The sequence below is a fragment of the Camelus bactrianus genome, chromosome 35 (assembly GCF_048773025.1).
Source record: "Camelus bactrianus isolate YW-2024 breed Bactrian camel chromosome 35, ASM4877302v1, whole genome shotgun sequence".
In the NCBI taxonomy this organism is placed as follows: Eukaryota; Metazoa; Chordata; class Mammalia; order Artiodactyla; family Camelidae; genus Camelus; species Camelus bactrianus.
In genome coordinates, this window is record NC_133573.1 from 31686462 (window position 1) to 31705198 (window position 18737).

The 18737-nt window shown below is 35.9% G+C and overlaps 1 protein-coding gene across 10 annotated transcripts in view; it reads right to left on the minus strand.

The window, feature by feature from the left end:
- ZMYND11 (zinc finger MYND-type containing 11) overlaps positions 1-18737 on the minus strand; it is an 87626-nt gene that overhangs the window by 58082 nt on the left and 10807 nt on the right. For 9 of the 10 annotated variants that reach the window (XM_074358223.1, XM_074358225.1, XM_074358224.1 and 6 more), the window contains exon 2: positions 9078-9212. In XM_074358223.1, coding sequence (XP_074214324.1) covers positions 9078-9193 — 116 coding nt within the window. In that variant the 5' untranslated portion in view covers positions 9194-9212. Of the gene's footprint in view, positions 1-9077; positions 9213-18737 lie in introns of those variants that run through there. The other variant, XM_045522478.2, reaches the window with a different exon arrangement.

Here is an 18737-nt window from a genome sequence, read left to right on the forward strand (position 1 = left end):
ATCAGGAATAAGGCAAGGATGTCTGCTTTCACCACTGCAACACAGTACTGGGAGTTCTAGCGAGATCAACTGGACAAGAAAAGATACAAAAGGCATTTAAGTTGGAAAGGAAAAAGTAGAAAGATCACTGCAGATATTATCTGAAAAGGAAATCATGACAATAACTCCATTTACAACAGCATTCCTGCAACTTAGGAATTAAATTAACCAATGAGGTGAAAGACTCATACAATGAAAACTACAAAACACTGCTTAAGTTAAAGACACAAATACAGCTGACCCTTGAACATGGTGGGGGTTAGGGGCGCCTACTCCCATACAGTTGAAAATCCACATGTAACCTTACAGTCAGCCCTCCATATCTGAGGTTCCAAATCCATGGATTCAAACAACTGCAGACCATGTAGTACTGTAGTACATATTTGTTGAAAAAAATTTGCATGTAAGTGGATCTGCACAGCTCAAACCTGTGTTGTTCAAGGGTCAACTGTGAATGGAAACACCTCCCATGTTCATGGATTAGAAGTACTAATATTACTAAAATGTCAGTATTACCCAAATAGTCTTATTAACCATAGAGAATCATAAAAGTATTAACCAAAGAGAGTCACCATAAAGTTCATATGGAATTTCAACAGACCCCAAACAGCCAAAACAATCTTGAAAGAACAAGAAAAAACTAGAGGACTCATGCTTCCTGATTTCAGAACCTACTACAAAGCTGCCATAATCAAAACAGTATGGTACTGGCATAAAGACAGACATACAGACCAATGGAATAACAGACAGCCCAGAAATAAACCCTTGCATATACCACCAAATGATTTTTGATAAGAGTACCAAGACTACTCAGTGGGGAATAGTCTTTTCAAAATGGTGCCATAAAAACTGGGTACCCATATGCAAAAGAATAAAGGAGGACTTTCGCCTAACAACATACACAAAAATTAACTCAAAACGGATCAAAGACCTAAATGTAAAACCAAAACCAATAAAACTCTCTGAAGAAAATACAGCCCAAAAGCTTTACGACACTGGTTTTGGCAATGATTTCTTAGATATGGCATCAAAGGCACAGAAAACAAAATAGAGTCAAATTGGACTCATGAAAATTTAAAAATTTTTTACATCAAGAAACACTATCCAGAGTACAAAGGCAACCCACAAATGGGAGAAAATGTTCAAAAAGCATACATCTAGTAAGGGATAAGTGTCCAAAATACACAGACAACTCCTAAAACTCAACAGCAACCAACCAAATTCAAAAATGAGCTGAGGACTTGAACAGACATTTCTCCAAAGAAGATATTTAAATGGTCAATAAACACATGAAAAAATGCTCAACATCACTAATCATTAGAGAAACGTTAAATCAAAACACAATGAGATACAATTCACACCCACCAGGATGGCTACTATCAAGATAACAGAAAATTACAAGTGTTGATGAGGATGCATAAAATTTGGAACTCTTGTGCACTATGGAAAGTAAAACGGTACAACTGCTGTGGAAAACATTATGGATTTCCAAAAATAAAAATAGAATTATCATATGATCCAGCAATCCCACTTCTGTGTATATACCCAAAAGAACTGAAAGCAGAGTCTCAAAGAGATATTCATAGCCCAAGTTTATAGCAGCATTGATCACAATAGCTAAAATGTGGAAACAACCCAAGTGTCCATCGATGGGTGAATGGTTAAGCAAAATGTGGCCTATACACACAATGGAATATTACTCATTCTTAAAAAGGAAGAAAATTCTGCAATATGCTACAACATGGATGACCCTTGAGGCCATTACGCTAAGTGAAATAAGCCACTCACAAGAAGACTAATACTGTGTGATCCCACTTACGTGAGGTACTTAGAGTAGTCACAGTCATAGGGACAGAAAGTAGAATAGTGGTTTCCTGGGTCTAGGGGGAAGGAGGAGTTACTACTTAATAGGTGATGAGTTTCAGTTCACAGCATGAGAAGAGCTGGCAAGATGGATGGTGGTGACAGTATCACAGCACCATCAGTGTATCCCAAACCACTGAACCGTATGTACACTTAAAAACGGCTAAGATGGTAAATTTTGTATTATGTGTTTTACCACAATAAAAAATAAAGGTAATAATGATCTGCCACGAGGTGCTTTATAGATGGACAGGTATACAACAAGTATTTTATTTTAAAACTGCACTGAACAAAAAGGTAATAAACTTCAAAACCTAAACAGCATCATCAATAATTCATTTTAAAACGCAGATTATATTCTGAAGAACTCAGTTCTCCCTAATTCTAACACCTAACCTGTGACAAACAATTTACTCAGATGCCCTTCACCCATCAAGTGGGCTAATCTGAACGTCTGAGTAGCTGTCAGGGTGAAATGAGATAATGAGGAAGCACCAAGTAGATGACAGAGGCTTAAAAACTTCACAGAGTTTGCAAGGATACAAATATACATTTGTTAAATATCAAAAGAAAACATTTAATGGCTAACAGTTTGGACTATGATACCAGATGGATCTACATTCAAATCTCACTTCTGCCACCAATAACCTGTGTGGCTTTGTGTACTTCATGTCACCTGCCTAGGCTTCCTCATCCTCGTCACTGAGATAAGAATCATGACAACAGACTCATGGAGCTCCAGCGTGAAAACTACATGAGAAATCATATGAAGTATTGTGCTTGTCACAAAATAATGGCTCAATGTTCTCAATTATTATAATCCTCCTTGAAACTACTTCTTCAGTTAATGCAACTGAATATTACAATTAAGAAGCCTTTTCTCAGTGCCCTGTCCCAGCTACTACACTTCACACTAAGATCCAAAGATAGGAAAGATGTATGCCCTACCCTCAAGACGTCACAATCAGCAAAGGAAGCAGAAATACTGATAAAGATCGTAAGAGGCTGTAACAAATAATAAAATTCAATGTTATACATATTACTATGTGAGCCAACTGACCTCTCCCAGTGACACCAATAATGCTAGCCAACAATGCTGGCAGAGACTAATATAAAGTTCATAATTATTTCAAAAACATGTCTTTAAATTATCTTAGAACTATTACCTAGAATACTGAAACTCTAATGCTATAATTATCCAAACAAGGTGTTTGGAATAATCTGTTTGGATTAAAGTGGAAAAAAATGACATATGCAATTTATTTTTACTGGATATTAAAATATAGGTGACATTTAGAAAAACAACACGAGTTATGAATCATAATGGGAATCGTAGAGGTTTAAAGTTTAAATTGCATTTCTGTTATTCATTCTGTTGTCATATGACTCCATCTCTGCTCCTTCATTTAAAAACTAAACAAGGGCTAATGTCATGACTTTAAGAAAATAAAAATACGTTACAAATATTTGTTTTATATAAATGCTAAGTAATGAAATATTTCAAAGCTTTAATTTCATGACATCTATCCAAATTCCATAAAATTAATGAATTCGCATGCTACTTATAATGTAGCATTTACAGACCTTTAGACTAAGAGAGAAGCTACTCTTGCCTATGCATATCTTCATTTATACTGACTAATGCATTTTATTTTTATGATAAAATGACTCATTTGTTCCAATTTTATGATTAAACATCAGAAAACAACATTCAGTTTCTAAAAATGAAGTGCCAAAATTTCTTTGTGCTTATATAGCTTCCAAGGGAGGACATGTATGGGATTTTATGTTATCATTAAATCAAACCGATAAACACGAGCTTCTCAATCAGAGGCACAGGTTAACCATTAATTTATGTTTGTTTTTTTTTTAATTTTCTTTTTTCCTTTAACAGAGGTACTGCGGATTGAACCCAGGACCATGTGAAGGCCAAGCAGTTGCTCTACCACTGAGCTATTAACTCCCATGCCACTAACCATTAATTAAAAAAATAAAATAAAATTTCAACCCAAATATATATATATATATATTTTGATTTCAAATGGACTCTTTCTTGTAAAAATACTTTCCATCCCCATATAATAGAATTTGTAAAGAAGTTTCCCGGAATTATATTTTTTAAATACTTGAAATATTCCGTAAATCTCAACAATGATTCTCTAACTTATAGTACCTTTCTACTCCTTTTTGAACAGAACACTAACAGTTAAAAAAAAAAAAAAAGTAAAATGAAAAGAAATTAAAATAAAGGCTGAGGACTCTCTCCAAGAGAGGTGAAGAGACAACTACTAGGAGGAAACTGCCATGAGCCCTGAAGGTTACGTAGCATCAGGTCACATGGAAGAAACATCTCCAACACAGAAAAGTTTTCTGATTTTGTTCCAGAAATTGTTACTAATCCCTAACCGTTCAGTTAACTTTGAGGTTCTAAGGCTTCTACTCAGGAAATTTCCTTTTAAATTTCAATACAAGTCTTAACATTTTAATGATCCACTGAAGAGGATACAGCTGCAGATTTTGATGTCTCTAATGTTATATACAAACATGAAGAATGTTCTTTGGATTTGCCTCTGCTAGATGGAATTTTTATTGCTTTTAGCTCTGCTTTAGGACTTTAGAAAACATACAGTGCCTTTAGCATTTTTCTTTTTAAGAAAAGTGACAAGACTGCTGTGAGCTGAAAGATGGTAACAGTAACATGATTTTTAATGTCTCCCAAACCTCCTAGACAAAGTTACTGGAAGAGGTAGAAAAAGACAAAGAGACAGTCCCACCTCTGGACAACATAAAACAAAAAAAAATTACATGATGAGAATCTCCATGAATCCCAAAGTCTGAGCAGGGCAGGACAAATCTCCAAAAGCTACAATCCCAACCGATACTGACACCTGTGAGGGAGAAAGCAGCGGGACATAACAGATTCCCTGATGGAACTGAGTACAGGAGGCTAAAATAACCAACAGGTAGTCACTGGAAAGAAAGTGGGTCAATTTGAGAGCAGCAGTTAAAACCAGACAGTTTACACACTCCCATCTGCATGTAAGGGATGGTAATTCATAAATTCATGTTAAAGTTTTAAGGGGCTGGAGCATAACGAGCCCTATAAACACTCAAAATTAATCAGCCAAAGCTTTCTTTTGATACAGAGCCCCACAGTGTAGAGAAACTGTTGTAATAAAAGTATCAAACATTACTAAGTCAGATCAGAAAGATCTCCAGTGTAAGGACAATAGGTACAGAAGAAATTGTGGTTCTGGAAAAAGCTATAGAAAAAGCAGGAAATCACGGAAAATACGAGGCCATATTTTCAGCACTTCATAAAAATGACTTAAGGTGCTTTAAAGCCGTATGTAGAAAAACTGTTCTCAACCACCTTTCCTTGATGTAAGTTCAGAAAAATTGATTTCACGTGAGAATGACCAACACGAAAGGGCTGTGGCTGAAGGAGCAGAATTTCCTTAGGAACGAAAGCATGCCCGAGAGATGTGCCCACAAGAGATGAAACCTGGAACTACTGTGTCAAACACATGAAAAGACATTAAGACAGTAAAATAAGATACAGGAAAGTACAAGTCAGAATTAGATAAGCTCAGAAATGACCTAAACATGAGAAATAAATGGACAAAAACCACTTCAGAAGTGAAGTCTAAACTCGAAGGCACACATAAGTGAGTACCTGGCAGAAAATGTCATAAACAGTAGTTGTAAAGAAAGAAAACATTAAAAACTAAAAATATACAGCAGCTTTATTCCTAACTGCTAAAACTGGAAATTACAAATATAGAAGACAGGAAAAGAAACCAACAGAGCATAAAAGAAGGCCCCAATAAATAACTAAACAAGATGATAATAATTTATAAATGATACATATACAACTGACCTTTGAAAAACACGGGTCAAAAAACAGAGACCGACCTGGTGGCACTGAGCACACTGAGGGCCAGAAAGTGCTAATGGAACACAATTTCTAACTGAGAGAAACCAGAGTCCCTTAGAGAAATCAGTGGTGCCAGGACTGGGGCACAGTGTATCCTAGATGAGCCTGCAAAAATTCTGTTGTATCAGAAAGCAGAGAGGAACTTTAGAACCCAATGTGAAGAAGCTCCAATTAGTCGAAGAAAGGAAAACTTGAGCACCAGAAGGGATTATGTTAGAAATGGACTGAAATATACCAAATGTATTTAAATGCATGAATTCCAAATAACAACAACAACAAAACTAATTGCTTACCATTAGAGGCTGCTATTTTGAAAGCTTAAGTAAAAAAATCAGTTAATTCCACTTTTCTGATACGAACCATACCACGTGGTAACCAAACAGTATATGATGGGAAGTTTATGTCCTTACAGAAGTATTCCAGTTAAAAAAGAAAAGATAAAATTACATTATCACTATTCCACAGTTTTTAATGAATTATTGGATTGAGCCACTGTGCACCAGCCTTAGTACCAACTTCACTGGATAAGAAGAGGCAGAACACCCATGAAGAAGTCTCACCCTTCCCCCCAAGCCTCTAGGATAAACTATCAGTTTCCAGGAGATGCAGAGGAATGAGCAGCAGTTAAAAGTACATCACAAGGATACAATCAGCAAAGGCAGACTATGAGAAACTGGAGTAAACGAACCAGTTCCTTAAATAAACAAATTGCAAAGGAAAACAACAACAACAAAAAGATGAATGAGAAACCTATGGACTAAAAGTGACTTCAAAGACATTTCAAACAAAAACAAGCAGAATTAAAACATCATACAGAAGTAAATTATAGTGTTTAGGGTATACCAGGCTTTTAAATATAAACAGACATGACCCCAAAGCCCAAAACTTTTACTAAGTGACTGAAGCTGTACAGCTTTTAATTTTATAATGGAGTCACTCATCAGTCAAATATAGAATGAAACTTAACGACTGTATATACATTCTTTACAATAACTCTACTAAAGCCTTCAGTAACTTAAGATATTCAGAAAGATTAAAAGATACTTCTATGTTCAGACTTGGCTGTAATTTAGCAGAACAACTTTATTTAAAATTAATGTAAGGCTTGAAAAGTATTTACCTACTTAGAATACAGAATAAGATTATTAGGTTTTACAGCAAAAGATCTCACTTCCTGTCATGGTCCAACGCTTCTTCCTAACTTACCTTGGCAAGGGTTATGAGCAAGGAAATTAACACTGCTGAGAACCCAAGGCACTGGACTAGGCAATTATCTAGACAGCTCCTTCCTGGGGCTGATGGTCTGGCAGGGAAATAATCACACATGTGAGTAATGTTATGAAAGAAGCACAAGATGCTATGAATACACCCCAGTGATAAAGAGGAATATGGCATATTCTCAGATGAGATGAGGCAGAAGAAAACACTGGGAAACACTCAAACTCTCACCCTCTGATTTTCTTAGTATTTTTTTAATCTTTAGATAAGACTGACAAAACGATGACTATTTGGCAGGTGAATGAATTTATTCATATCTATCTTAAGATATATGGATGGACCTTAGGACATGAAGGAAAATAAGCCTCGGCACCCTTAAGGCTGCACTGATGAGGAAAGAAGAGAGCATGCTTATGGACAATTCGTCGTGTACACCAAGAAGAGGTGTGCAATTCTGTCAACAGCCTCTGCGTCTCTCACAATCCAACGTGTTACACATGTACAAACACCCGTCATCATCATCCAAAGACCACTGACACCCACGTCGACAACTCTGTTGGCCACACCATGTACATCTCACCTGGGAGATTCCCATAGCTTCCCAGAGAATGTCCCTAGAGCTTTTAGAGAAAGAGTCACAGATTAAAAAAGAAGTAATAGCCTGAAAAGTTGAAATAGTTCAGCCAAGCTTAAATGACTTAAATTTTAAAAAATTAAGTACAAAGAGTGTCTTATTTCCACATTCTTCTGTAAGTAATTTGTGATACACATAAACTATGTTTGTTTGTTTGTTTGTTTTTAAATCCCAACCATAGGAAAATACTTAAGGCTTTTTATTCTTTGAGGTTTTAAAAAAATGTTTTCATACCAATTATCACCAATATTAAAAGTCATTTAATTATTATGTACTGTTTATTTCATTCTTATTTTCCACATAGCTGTTACCTATTTTTTCCCCCTTCTGTTCACCTGTAGGAGCTAGGAGTTGTACACAGGCAATTTTGAAATTTTCCAAGGGGAAACACGGAGCTAGAGCAACATATAGCAACAACTCTCCTCTTTCTCCTGTCCCTTCCCTCTTAAGTGACCTTTATAATCTTCTTCACCACAATATGGCTAAGGGACAAAAAATATATGGTACTTAACTTTGTTACTTATTAATAAGGACAAAAATAAGCACTTAATTAAATGAGCTCTGGTAAGTCATTTGTCTTCCATTTTTACAGGTTAGCATCTAAAGAATGCATAGAATAAGTATGAAGAAATTTGATCTAAATTACCAAAAACTATCATTCATACGTTTTTAAAAGATGAATTTAGCTTCATTCCTTTAGAAATACCAGAGAAACAAAACAAAATCAAGGGTTATCTGAAGACTCCCTTATAATTAGCATATGACACTAAAAAAGTATTCATAAAGTAATCTGCTATTTTTTTCCTCTGCATCTTGGGCTACCAAGCTAAGTAGCATTGGAAACTAGAAAACAAAACTTTCTTCTTTTAAATGAAGATTTATTTAATATAACTAATAACATATAGGATTAAATTGTTAAAAATTCTTGGTTAGTGTGTTACAAACCACTTAGATGTCATTCACTAGACCTACCATGCTACATGGTAGGTACCTACCATATATTTAAGTGAATAATGAACAGGAGACTTTTAGATCGTTTCCATAAAAGCAAGTGATTAATTAAAAGCCTTTTTAATAAAAGACAGAGACTTGTTTGCAAGAGTTGAAAAAATTCTGATAACAAAAATCCATTTTTGTTATTCTGATAACAAAAATCCATACTACTAGAAACAGCACACACTGATATTTACTTATCTGATATTCATTTATACACTTCTAAACCAGAGTAGCTTGTGTTTCGATATTTGTTCCCCTAAAAACATACTCCTGCAAGGCCAAAAAGTGACTGTAGTATATGTTGGTTATTATAATAAATTATCTTTGGAACTTTTCTCCCCAAAGACTTATTATAAAATTTTACAGTTTTTTTTTGTATAAATTACTTACTTTGTAATACGGTCAATGTTGGCAATCTGCTTCTGATTCCGTATAATCTCAATGGCTGCCCAAAGGTGCTGGATAGCTTTTGTATCCGCCTGCCGTCTCTTTGTTAAGCGTGCCATGACCTGTGTGCTCCTTTAGCTGCAGCAATACACAAATGTAAGGGAAAGCACAGATTACAAAAGGAACCGTCATCAGCATAAGCGAGTAACGCTACCCAGCACCTCTGTATGGAGTACAGCCAACTCTCAATTGTGCCTTCTACCATCCGTCTCACCAATTACTCCATAAAAATTTTCACTTCACGAGAATGACACTGTAAGACCAGTTAAAAAGGTCTTCCCAAGAAAGTGGCCACCTTATACCAATATGCCAAAGAATACACTTTTACAATGTATTCTAAATCAAAAATGTTAAAACATAAAATTTCATTTTTTTGATATTACATTATGTGTAATTTGACAGATCAGTGCAAAATGGAATTTTAAATGTCCCAATTATTAGGTACTTTATTACATTCATAATTTAAACATCTCAATGTAATACAACCATACTGATAAATGAAAACATTCCTTAAAAAAATAAATCATAAACAGAAAACACAGACTAGTCATTTCTGGCTGAGGTGTGAAAGGCTGGGGGTCAGTATACCAGAAGACGGCATGGGTGGACCCACATTATTAGAAACGTTCACATGCTTGGAGTAAGCGTTGGTTGTTCATTATGTTATTAGGAAACAATACTGCTAATTTATTCGAATTTCAATATTCTGAATAAACTGAGGAAAACGGCCACCAGCTGTGTCCTGGCAAGACTGAGGAAAAAACGGGGCCGCAGCCTGGATGTCTGATGAGCAGTGGTACTGCAGAAAGAGGCCACACACCTGGACCCCCCTGCGATGGGCACAGGGGGCCCTGTCAGGCCACTGAGGCACCTGACCCCTGAATCACACAGGTTATGATGCTGATGCTCTCGGGCATGAGGTAAACATCAGAGCTTTGGGGATGGCTGCAATCTCCTTGACCTGACATCTCCTACCTTCTAAGGGAAGAGATACATGGGGAAAACTCATTCTTAGCACTCTAGTGTGTTCCACGACTGGCCAGCAGTGCCTTATGAATCTCTTTTTCTTCACCTCTGTTTCTTCTCATAGCTAAATCGGTTCTCCTTCCTCCAACAAACCCAAATAAAACCAGCAGCTGCTATCAAAGGTTAACTGGAGACTCACTTTTGGTGAGTCTATGATCAGTTAGGCTCCTGGAATTAAGAAGGTGTTTTTCAGAATTACAAAATCAATTCAGGATCAAAATACAATGCCAGCATTCAAGTTTTAAAGAAAACTTAAGGAAAATTAGTTGGTCCAGGATAGACTCAGCTATAAAATTAAAAGACTTTAAAATTGTAATTTATGAATGTACCTCTTCTAGAAAGCAACCACTTCAAAATGTACAGAAACTTCTCAGTTTAAGTGCACTTGTGTAGGAGTGTCTACTTTCCAAACCTGATAAGCACTATAGTAAGGAACTTATTGGTAGGAAAATAAAATGTTAGCAAGTGTCATCTAATGGTGAACTGTAATAACGCAACTTGTCAAATTATGCAAATACTCAGATAAAAGAACAAAACTTCAGGCATTCTTTAAAAAAAATACTTTAAAAAAAACTTAAAAAAAAAACCCAAATAGTTGCCTATTTTGTGTAAGGCAATGTGGTAATAAACATAACGAAGAATTTTAAAATGTACAAATTCTAATCCTTGACAGAAAATAACATAAAACTGGCGGAGGAAATTTGACATATACATGGAACTACTAATTGTAATGTCATATATGACATGAATGGTCCAAAATATATGCTGTGAGAATTCAGACAAGAGAGACACTACTTCTAGCTTAGGTAACACCGCAAAATGGTTAATATATAGGAAAATATAAAATAAAATTTAATTTCTTGGAAAAGATAATTGTTTACAGCTACAATGAAAACAGTATCAGTAAGGTATCATTAGACTCACAATGTGTAGCAATAAAATACAGGTGACAACAATAGTACAAAGGAGGGAAGGGGTAGAAGGTAATTCTAACATTATAAATTCTTACATTTTATGTGAAGTGTTATTTATCATATTGATTCAAGGTGAAGTATAGTAAATTGAGGATGCAGATTATAATCCCTGGAATAAACACTAAAGAATACAAACAGGTACAGCTGACATACAATCAACTTAAAGATGCTTTTCAAAATACATATAGGTAAAATCAAGAATAATTTATTCAGAACCACAGAAAATATAGAACAAAGCTAACATTTAAAAATAAAACTAAAATATACAGTAAATGTAACTATTTACACAACAACCAGGAGAACATAGTACAGACTAGTAGCAGAAACTCTGAAAATGATGTCACTTGATTCCTAGAAATGGTTAAAATCAAGATTAAAGAATTAAGCAATGCTACACTTCAGGAAAACATATGTAAAGTTAAACCCAAAGGTTTTTGAGATCTACCTACACCAAGTCACACAGGTAGACATGCCCTGTAATGAAGGTACAGCATAAGGAAGATGCATATAGTTATAGGAACGCAGGAACACCGCAAAGATGCAAACCCAAATCAGCTGAATACAGTGAAGCTTGAGGCAGGTTATAAAAGTACCAAAACAACCTGACCTATTAGGACAAGATCTCTTTAAAGTACAACCATTGAAATTCTCCGTTCTTATGAAATCTAACATCATTCATTGCAGGCATGCCTGTTGTGTGTCTGGCATTATTCTATGCTCTGGGAATACAGCAATAAGGTAAACAGACAAAACCCTTACATTATCTAGTAAATTTGATGAATAACATGGCCAGATAGAAGACTAGAATAGCAATTTAGGTGTTTATCAATAAGAAGAAAATCTTAGAAAACAAATTTCCTAGATTCTACGCAGACAGCTTACCATTTAAGGTCTTCATTGATTAGGCCAAACCAAACTTGTCTATTTTCTCCTAAATGTATATTATACGCTACCACCTAACGAAACTACTCAAAATTCCTAAATATGTCCTAAAACTCTGTAACTCTAACTTTGCTTCAGTAGTTCTCTCTGCCTCTGTACTAACTACTAAAACTCCCTTTGTTCCGTGGGGGGCTTTCCACGATGCAAATGCTCCCGCTCAACCCTTTCCCCCAGAATCAAACTCAATTCTCATGTGTGTTCTAACTGTAATTTCCTTATACATCTCTTACAAATTTTTTGCCTTGTAAAATTAATTTAAAATTCCAAAAAAAAATTACAAGTAAGTAAGAAAGGACATGTTTATTTTCCACCTGTCTTCCAAGGTGCCCAGCATACTTATGAACATGATAAATTTTTGATATGGAATTATAAAATTCAACTTTCCCAGTTATGTTATACAAACAAGTTCCAGAGAAAGCCTTCATTTAGGTTTTATCAAAGATTAAGATACTGAAAAGAAAGATCAGAAAACTTGTACAGGTATTTAATATAGTCCTCAATCTTTTTTTTTGCTCCATCTGAGGAATATGACAGACTCCCTTCAGGAAGAATAGCGCCTTAGGGTGGTGAATCTCAATAGTCCTATAGTTTACAAAACAAATACACAAAACCAAAAATTTCTGAAGAATTTTCCTAATTTCTTTTCTTGCGGTAAAATACACATAACATAAAATTTACATCATAACCATTTTTAAGTGTACAATTCAGTGGCAAATTGTACAAAAATATAGTCACACTGCTGTGCAACTGTCACCAACATCCATCCCCATAACTCATTTCATCTTGCAAAACTGAAATTCTACACCCACTAAACGCTAACACTCCACTACCTACCACCAGCCCCTGGCACTATTTTCTGTCTTTACCACTGTAACGACTCTAAATACCTCAAGGAAGTGGAATCACACAGTATGTGTCCATCTGTGACTGGCTTATTTCACTGAGACCCACCCATGTCGTAGTGTACTACAGCATTTTCTCCCTTTTAGGGCTGAATAATATTGCCTGCATGTGTACATCACATTTTGCTAATCCATTCATCTGTGGATGGACAGGTTGTGTGAATAATGCTGCCATGAACATGTGTATACAAACATTTTGAGATCTTGCTTTCAACTATTTTCGGCATAGACTCAGAAGTAGAATTGCTGCATCATGTGGTAATTCTATTTCTAATTTTTTAAGGAGCCACCATACTGTCTTCTACAGCAGCTGCGTCATTTTATACTCCCACCAATAGGGCACAAAGGTTCCAGTGTCTCCACATTCTCAACACTTAAAATTTTGTTTTTTTGACTCTAGCTGCCCTGATGGGAGTGAGTTGGTCCAAGCAACCTTGGCAAAAGCCCTCACATGGTGCTGACACTCCCTACCCCTACAAGCCCAAATTAACACAGTCTTTACACCCACGTGAGCACCTGTTACTCCTCTCACACCAGCGCTACGGAGGGGAGAGAATAAAAGAGAAAACAAGTCAGGGAGACTTAAAAACATGCAAAAGTAAACGATGCGTTACTTGGTGACACATACATTCGTGGGAAAACTTTCTACTGCAAGGGAATGACAAGCGTGCCAGGAGGGTGAGCACGGCTGAGGGCACAGCAGAGACTGCATCGAGGAAAAGCCACCGCGAGAGTCAAGGATGTGCTGATTTTTACTTCTGGTGGAGGGGTTCCAGTTCTTGTTTTATTATTACGTTACCTAACATAAATATATAGATATTTTGAAGTATTTAAATAAAATACTGCATAAAATTTAAAAATTAATCTCATTGTATAACGTGCATTTCTTTGTGACTTAGGTTAACATTTCCCTAAAGTCTATTAGCAATTTGAAATTACTTTTTATTGATAGTCTATTCATACTATTTTCCTATTTACATATTACCTTCTTTATATGTTAAAGTTATTCATAAAAGCTTCTGTCGGTCTTTTAATGAACATTAAATGAAAATTATACTGAAATCTAGCTATGTACTCCCTCATGATCGCCTTTGTGATTAGATGTCCTTCCACACTTGGGTCAGAAAAACAGTCAATAGTATTTTCCTGCAGGATTTTTGAAAATAATTTTAAAAAATACTGACTTCTTAATACATCTGGGAATAACTTTTATTAAAGTATTGATATTAATAAGCTTTATTTTTTAGAGCAGTGTTAGGTTCACAGCAAAAGTCAGCCGAAAACAGAAAGAATCCCATTTTTCCACACATCCACAACCTCCTCAATTATCAACATCCCAAACCAGAGGGCACACTTCTTACAATCAACGAACATATACTGACACACCATTATCACCCAAAGTCCACAGCTGACTGCTGGTGATGTACATACTATGGGTGTTCACATGTGCATAAAGACAAGTATCCACCACTGAAGTAAGATGCAGAACAGTTTCACTATCCTAAAACTCCTCTATGCTCCCTCTATTCATCCTTCCCTGTGCACCCCCCAATTTTCTAGCAACCATTAATCTTACCTCTCCACTGTTTAATGTTTTCCAGAATGTCGTATAGTTGGCATCATATAGGATGTAACCTTTTCAAATTGGCTTCTTTCACTTAGTAATGTGTTTAACATTTCTCCATGCCTTTTCAGGGCTTGACAACTTTTCTTTTTAGTGCTGAATAATGTTCCACTGTCTAGACACCCCTCAGTTTATCTACCCACTCACCTTGAAGGACACCTTGGTTACTTCCATGTTTTGACAATTATGAATAAAGTTGCCATAAACATCCCTTGTGCAGGTTTCTGTGTGCAAGTTTTCAGCTCTTTTGGGTAAATACCACTAAGTGGGACTGCTGAAGTACAGTAAGAGTATATTTAGTTTTGTAAGAAAGTGCTAAATTGTCTTTCAAAGTGGCTGTACCATTTTGCATTCTCACCAGAAATAAATGTGTATCCCTACGGCTCCACATCCTTGTCAGCAATCAGTGCTGCAGTTTTGGATTTTAGCCATTGTAATAGATTTGTAGTGGTAAATCAACGTTGTTTTAATTTCCAATTCTCTGATGACATATGATGTTGAACATCTTTTGATATGCTTATTTTCCATCTGTATATCATCTCTGGTGAGGTGTCAGTTCAAGTCTTTTGCTCATTTTTAATCAGCTTGTTGATTTTCTTAATGTTGAGTTTGAAGAGTTCTTTATTTCTACCAGTCTATGGGTTCTCTTCTCATTCTCTTGACACTGTCTTTCACAGAGAAGTTTTTTTTAATTTTAATGAAGTCCAGCTTATCAATTATGTCTTTCGTTGGTGTTGTCTTGGTACTGCATCTAGAGTCATTGCCATACCCAAGGCCATCTAGGTTTTCTCCTGTTTTCTTCTAGTTTTACAGTTTGCATTTTTCATTTAGGTCTATGACCCATTTTGAGTTAATGCTGCTGAGGGCATAAGGTCTGTATTTAGATTCATTCGCGCGCGTGTGTGTGTGTCCAGTTGTCCCTGCAGCATTTGATGAAAAGACTATCCCTGCTTAATTGCATTGCCTGTCAAAAGTCAGCTGACCTATATTAATATATATTGCTAATATATATGTCTATTTCTGGGCTCTCTATTCTGTTCCATTGACCTGCTTGTACTTCACCAACATCACACTGCCGTAATCACTGTAGCTCTACAGTAAGTCTTGAAGTTGGGCAGTATCACTCCCCTGGCTTTGTTCTTCCGCTTCTATACCGAGCAGGATGTTCTGGGCCTTCTGCCTCTCCATACAAACTTCAGAACCCACAAATATCCATCAAAATTCAAAAAATGACTTCCTGGGATTCTGATGGGATAATACTGAATGTACAGATCAAGTTGGGAAGAACTGACAACTTGGTATTAGTCTTCCTTCCCATGAACAAGAGTTGCCTCTCCCCTTATTTAGTTCTTTGATATTGTTCATCAAATCTTGTAGTTTTCCTCATATAAACCTTGTAAAATTTTTGTTAGATTTATACCTCAGTATTTCATTTGGGGGTTCTAATGTAAATGGCAATGTGTTTTTAATTTCTAATTCAACTTGTTCACTGCTGGTACATAGGAAAGTGATAGACAGACTTCTATTTTATTAACTTTGTTCCCACAACTTTGCTTTAATTGCTTATTATTTCCAAGAGATTTCTGTCATGTCATCTGCAAACAGAGACAGCTTTATTTCTTCCCTCCAAATCTGTATACTTTTATTTCCTTTTCTCATCTAAGCTAGGAATTCCAGTGCAAAGCTGAAAAAGAATGGTGAGGGGATACCCTGCCTTGTTCTTAACCTTAGTGGGAAACCTGAGTTTCTCACCATTAAGTGTAATGTTAATGCACAGTTTTTTGCAGATGATCAAGTTGAGGGAATTCCCCTCTATTCCGAGTGTTCTGTAAGTTTTTATTACAAATGGGTGTTGAATTTTGTCAAATGCTTTTTCTGCATCTATTGAAATAATCATGTGATTTTTCTTCTTTAGCCTACTGATGTGATAGATTACATTGGTTTTCAGATGCTGAAGCAGGCTTGTGCACCTGGATAAATCCCACTTAGTCATGGCGTATATTGCTTTTTATACGATACTAGATTCAATTTGCTAACACTTTGCTGAAGATCTTCACATTTGCACTCACGAGAGATATTGGTCTGTTTTGGAGGTGTTGTTTTCTTCTTGTGGTGTCTTTGTCTGGTCTGGGTATTAGGGCAGTGCTGTCTTCAAAGAATCAGTTAGGAAGCATTCCCTCTGCTTCTACTTCCCAGAAGAGACTGCAGAGAACAGGCATAATTTCTTCCATAAATGTTTGGCAGAATTTGCAGTGAACATGTCTAGGCATGGTTCTTTCTGTTATTGAAGGTTATTAATTACTGATTCAATTTCTTTAAAAAATATATGCCTCATCAAATTGTCTGCTTCTTGCATGAGTTTTGGCAGATTCTGCCTTTCAAGGAATTGGTCCATTCATCTCAGTTATCAAATTTGTGGCCATAGAATTGTTCCTAGTATTTCTTTATTATCCTTTTATTGTCCAGAAGATCAGTAGTGACTGCCCCTCTTCTATTTCTAGAGACTTATGATTTTTACTGATCTTTTCAAAGAAGTAGCTTTTGGTCTTACTATTTTTTCTGTTGAGTTCCTGTCTACAATTTCACCGCCTTCTGCTCTAATTCTTATTTCTTTTCTTTTGCTTACTATGAGTTTAATGTCCTCTTCTTTTTCTTGCATTCTAAAGGTGGAAGCTTAGATTACTGATTTTAGATCTTTCTTATTTTCTGTAATATTCAATGCTATACATTTCTCACAAAGCACTACTTTCACTGCATCCCACAAACTGTGATAAGATGTATTTTCATTATCACTTAGTAGAAAAGTTTAAAAAAACTTCTCTTGAGATGTCTTCTCTGACCTGTGTGTTAACTTTCAAGTATTTCAGGGTTTTGAGCTCTTTCTGTTACGATTTCTGGTTTAATTCCACTGTGGTTTAACAACAGACATTACGTGATTTTTTTTTTTTTAACAGAGGTACTGGGGTTGAACCCAGGACCTTGTGCATGCTAAGCATGCGCTCTACCACTGGGCTGTACCCACTCCCCTGATTTCTATTCTTTTAAATTTATTAAGTTGTGTTTTATGACCCAGAATGTGACCATTCCATGTGAGCTTGCGAAGAATGTGTACTCTGCTGTCACAGAATGAAGCAGTCTACAGATATCAACTATATCCAGTTCACTGATATTACTGTTAGAATTCAACTATGTCCTTACTCATCTTCTGCCTGCTGGATCTGTCCCCTTCTGATAGGAGGTGAAAAATCTCCAATTATAACAGTATATTCATCTATTTCTCCATGCAGTTCTATCAGTTTTTCCTCACATATTTTGATGCTCTGTTGTCAGGCACGTACACATTAAGGACTGTTGTATCTTTAGAGTACTGAGCCTCTCTTTATCCCTGATAACATCCCTTGCGTTGAAGTCTGATTTGTCTAAAATGAGTAGAGCTCCTCCTACTTTCTTTGAATTAGTGTTAGTATGCAGGCTAGTATACCTATGTGATCAGGCATATCTTTCTGTATCCCATTTCTTATCATCTATGTGTGTTTTCATATTTAAAAGGGGTTTCCTATAGACAGCACATAGCTGGGTCTTGTTCTTTGATCCACTCTGAATCTCATCTTTTAATTGGTGTTTCACACCACTAATCTTTAAGGTAACTGATACAGATGGATTAATATCTCTCATGTTTGTTACTGTTTTGTACTGTTACTTTTGTTCTTAGTGCCTGTCTTCCACACAATCTGTCTCGTATCATTTTTATATGTCCATTTTTTCTTTCTCAGCATATATATATTTTGTAGTGTTTGCCCTAGAGATTGCAATATACATTTACAACTAACTCATGTTTATTTTTCTGACTCACAGGTAGTGCAAGTTATGTCATAATACAAAATATTCCTAACTCCTCTCTTCCAATCTTTATATCATTGTTGTCATTCCTTTCACTTATGCATAAGCACACATAAGGGTATACAGCTGACCCCTGAACATCATGGGTTTGAACTGTGCAGGTCCACTTATACATGGATTTTTTCCAGTAAATACAGTACCACATGACAAACAAATGGTTGAATCCACAGATATGGAAACACAGATACAGAGGACCAATTGTAAAGTTACATGCAGATTTTCCACTGTGTGGGGC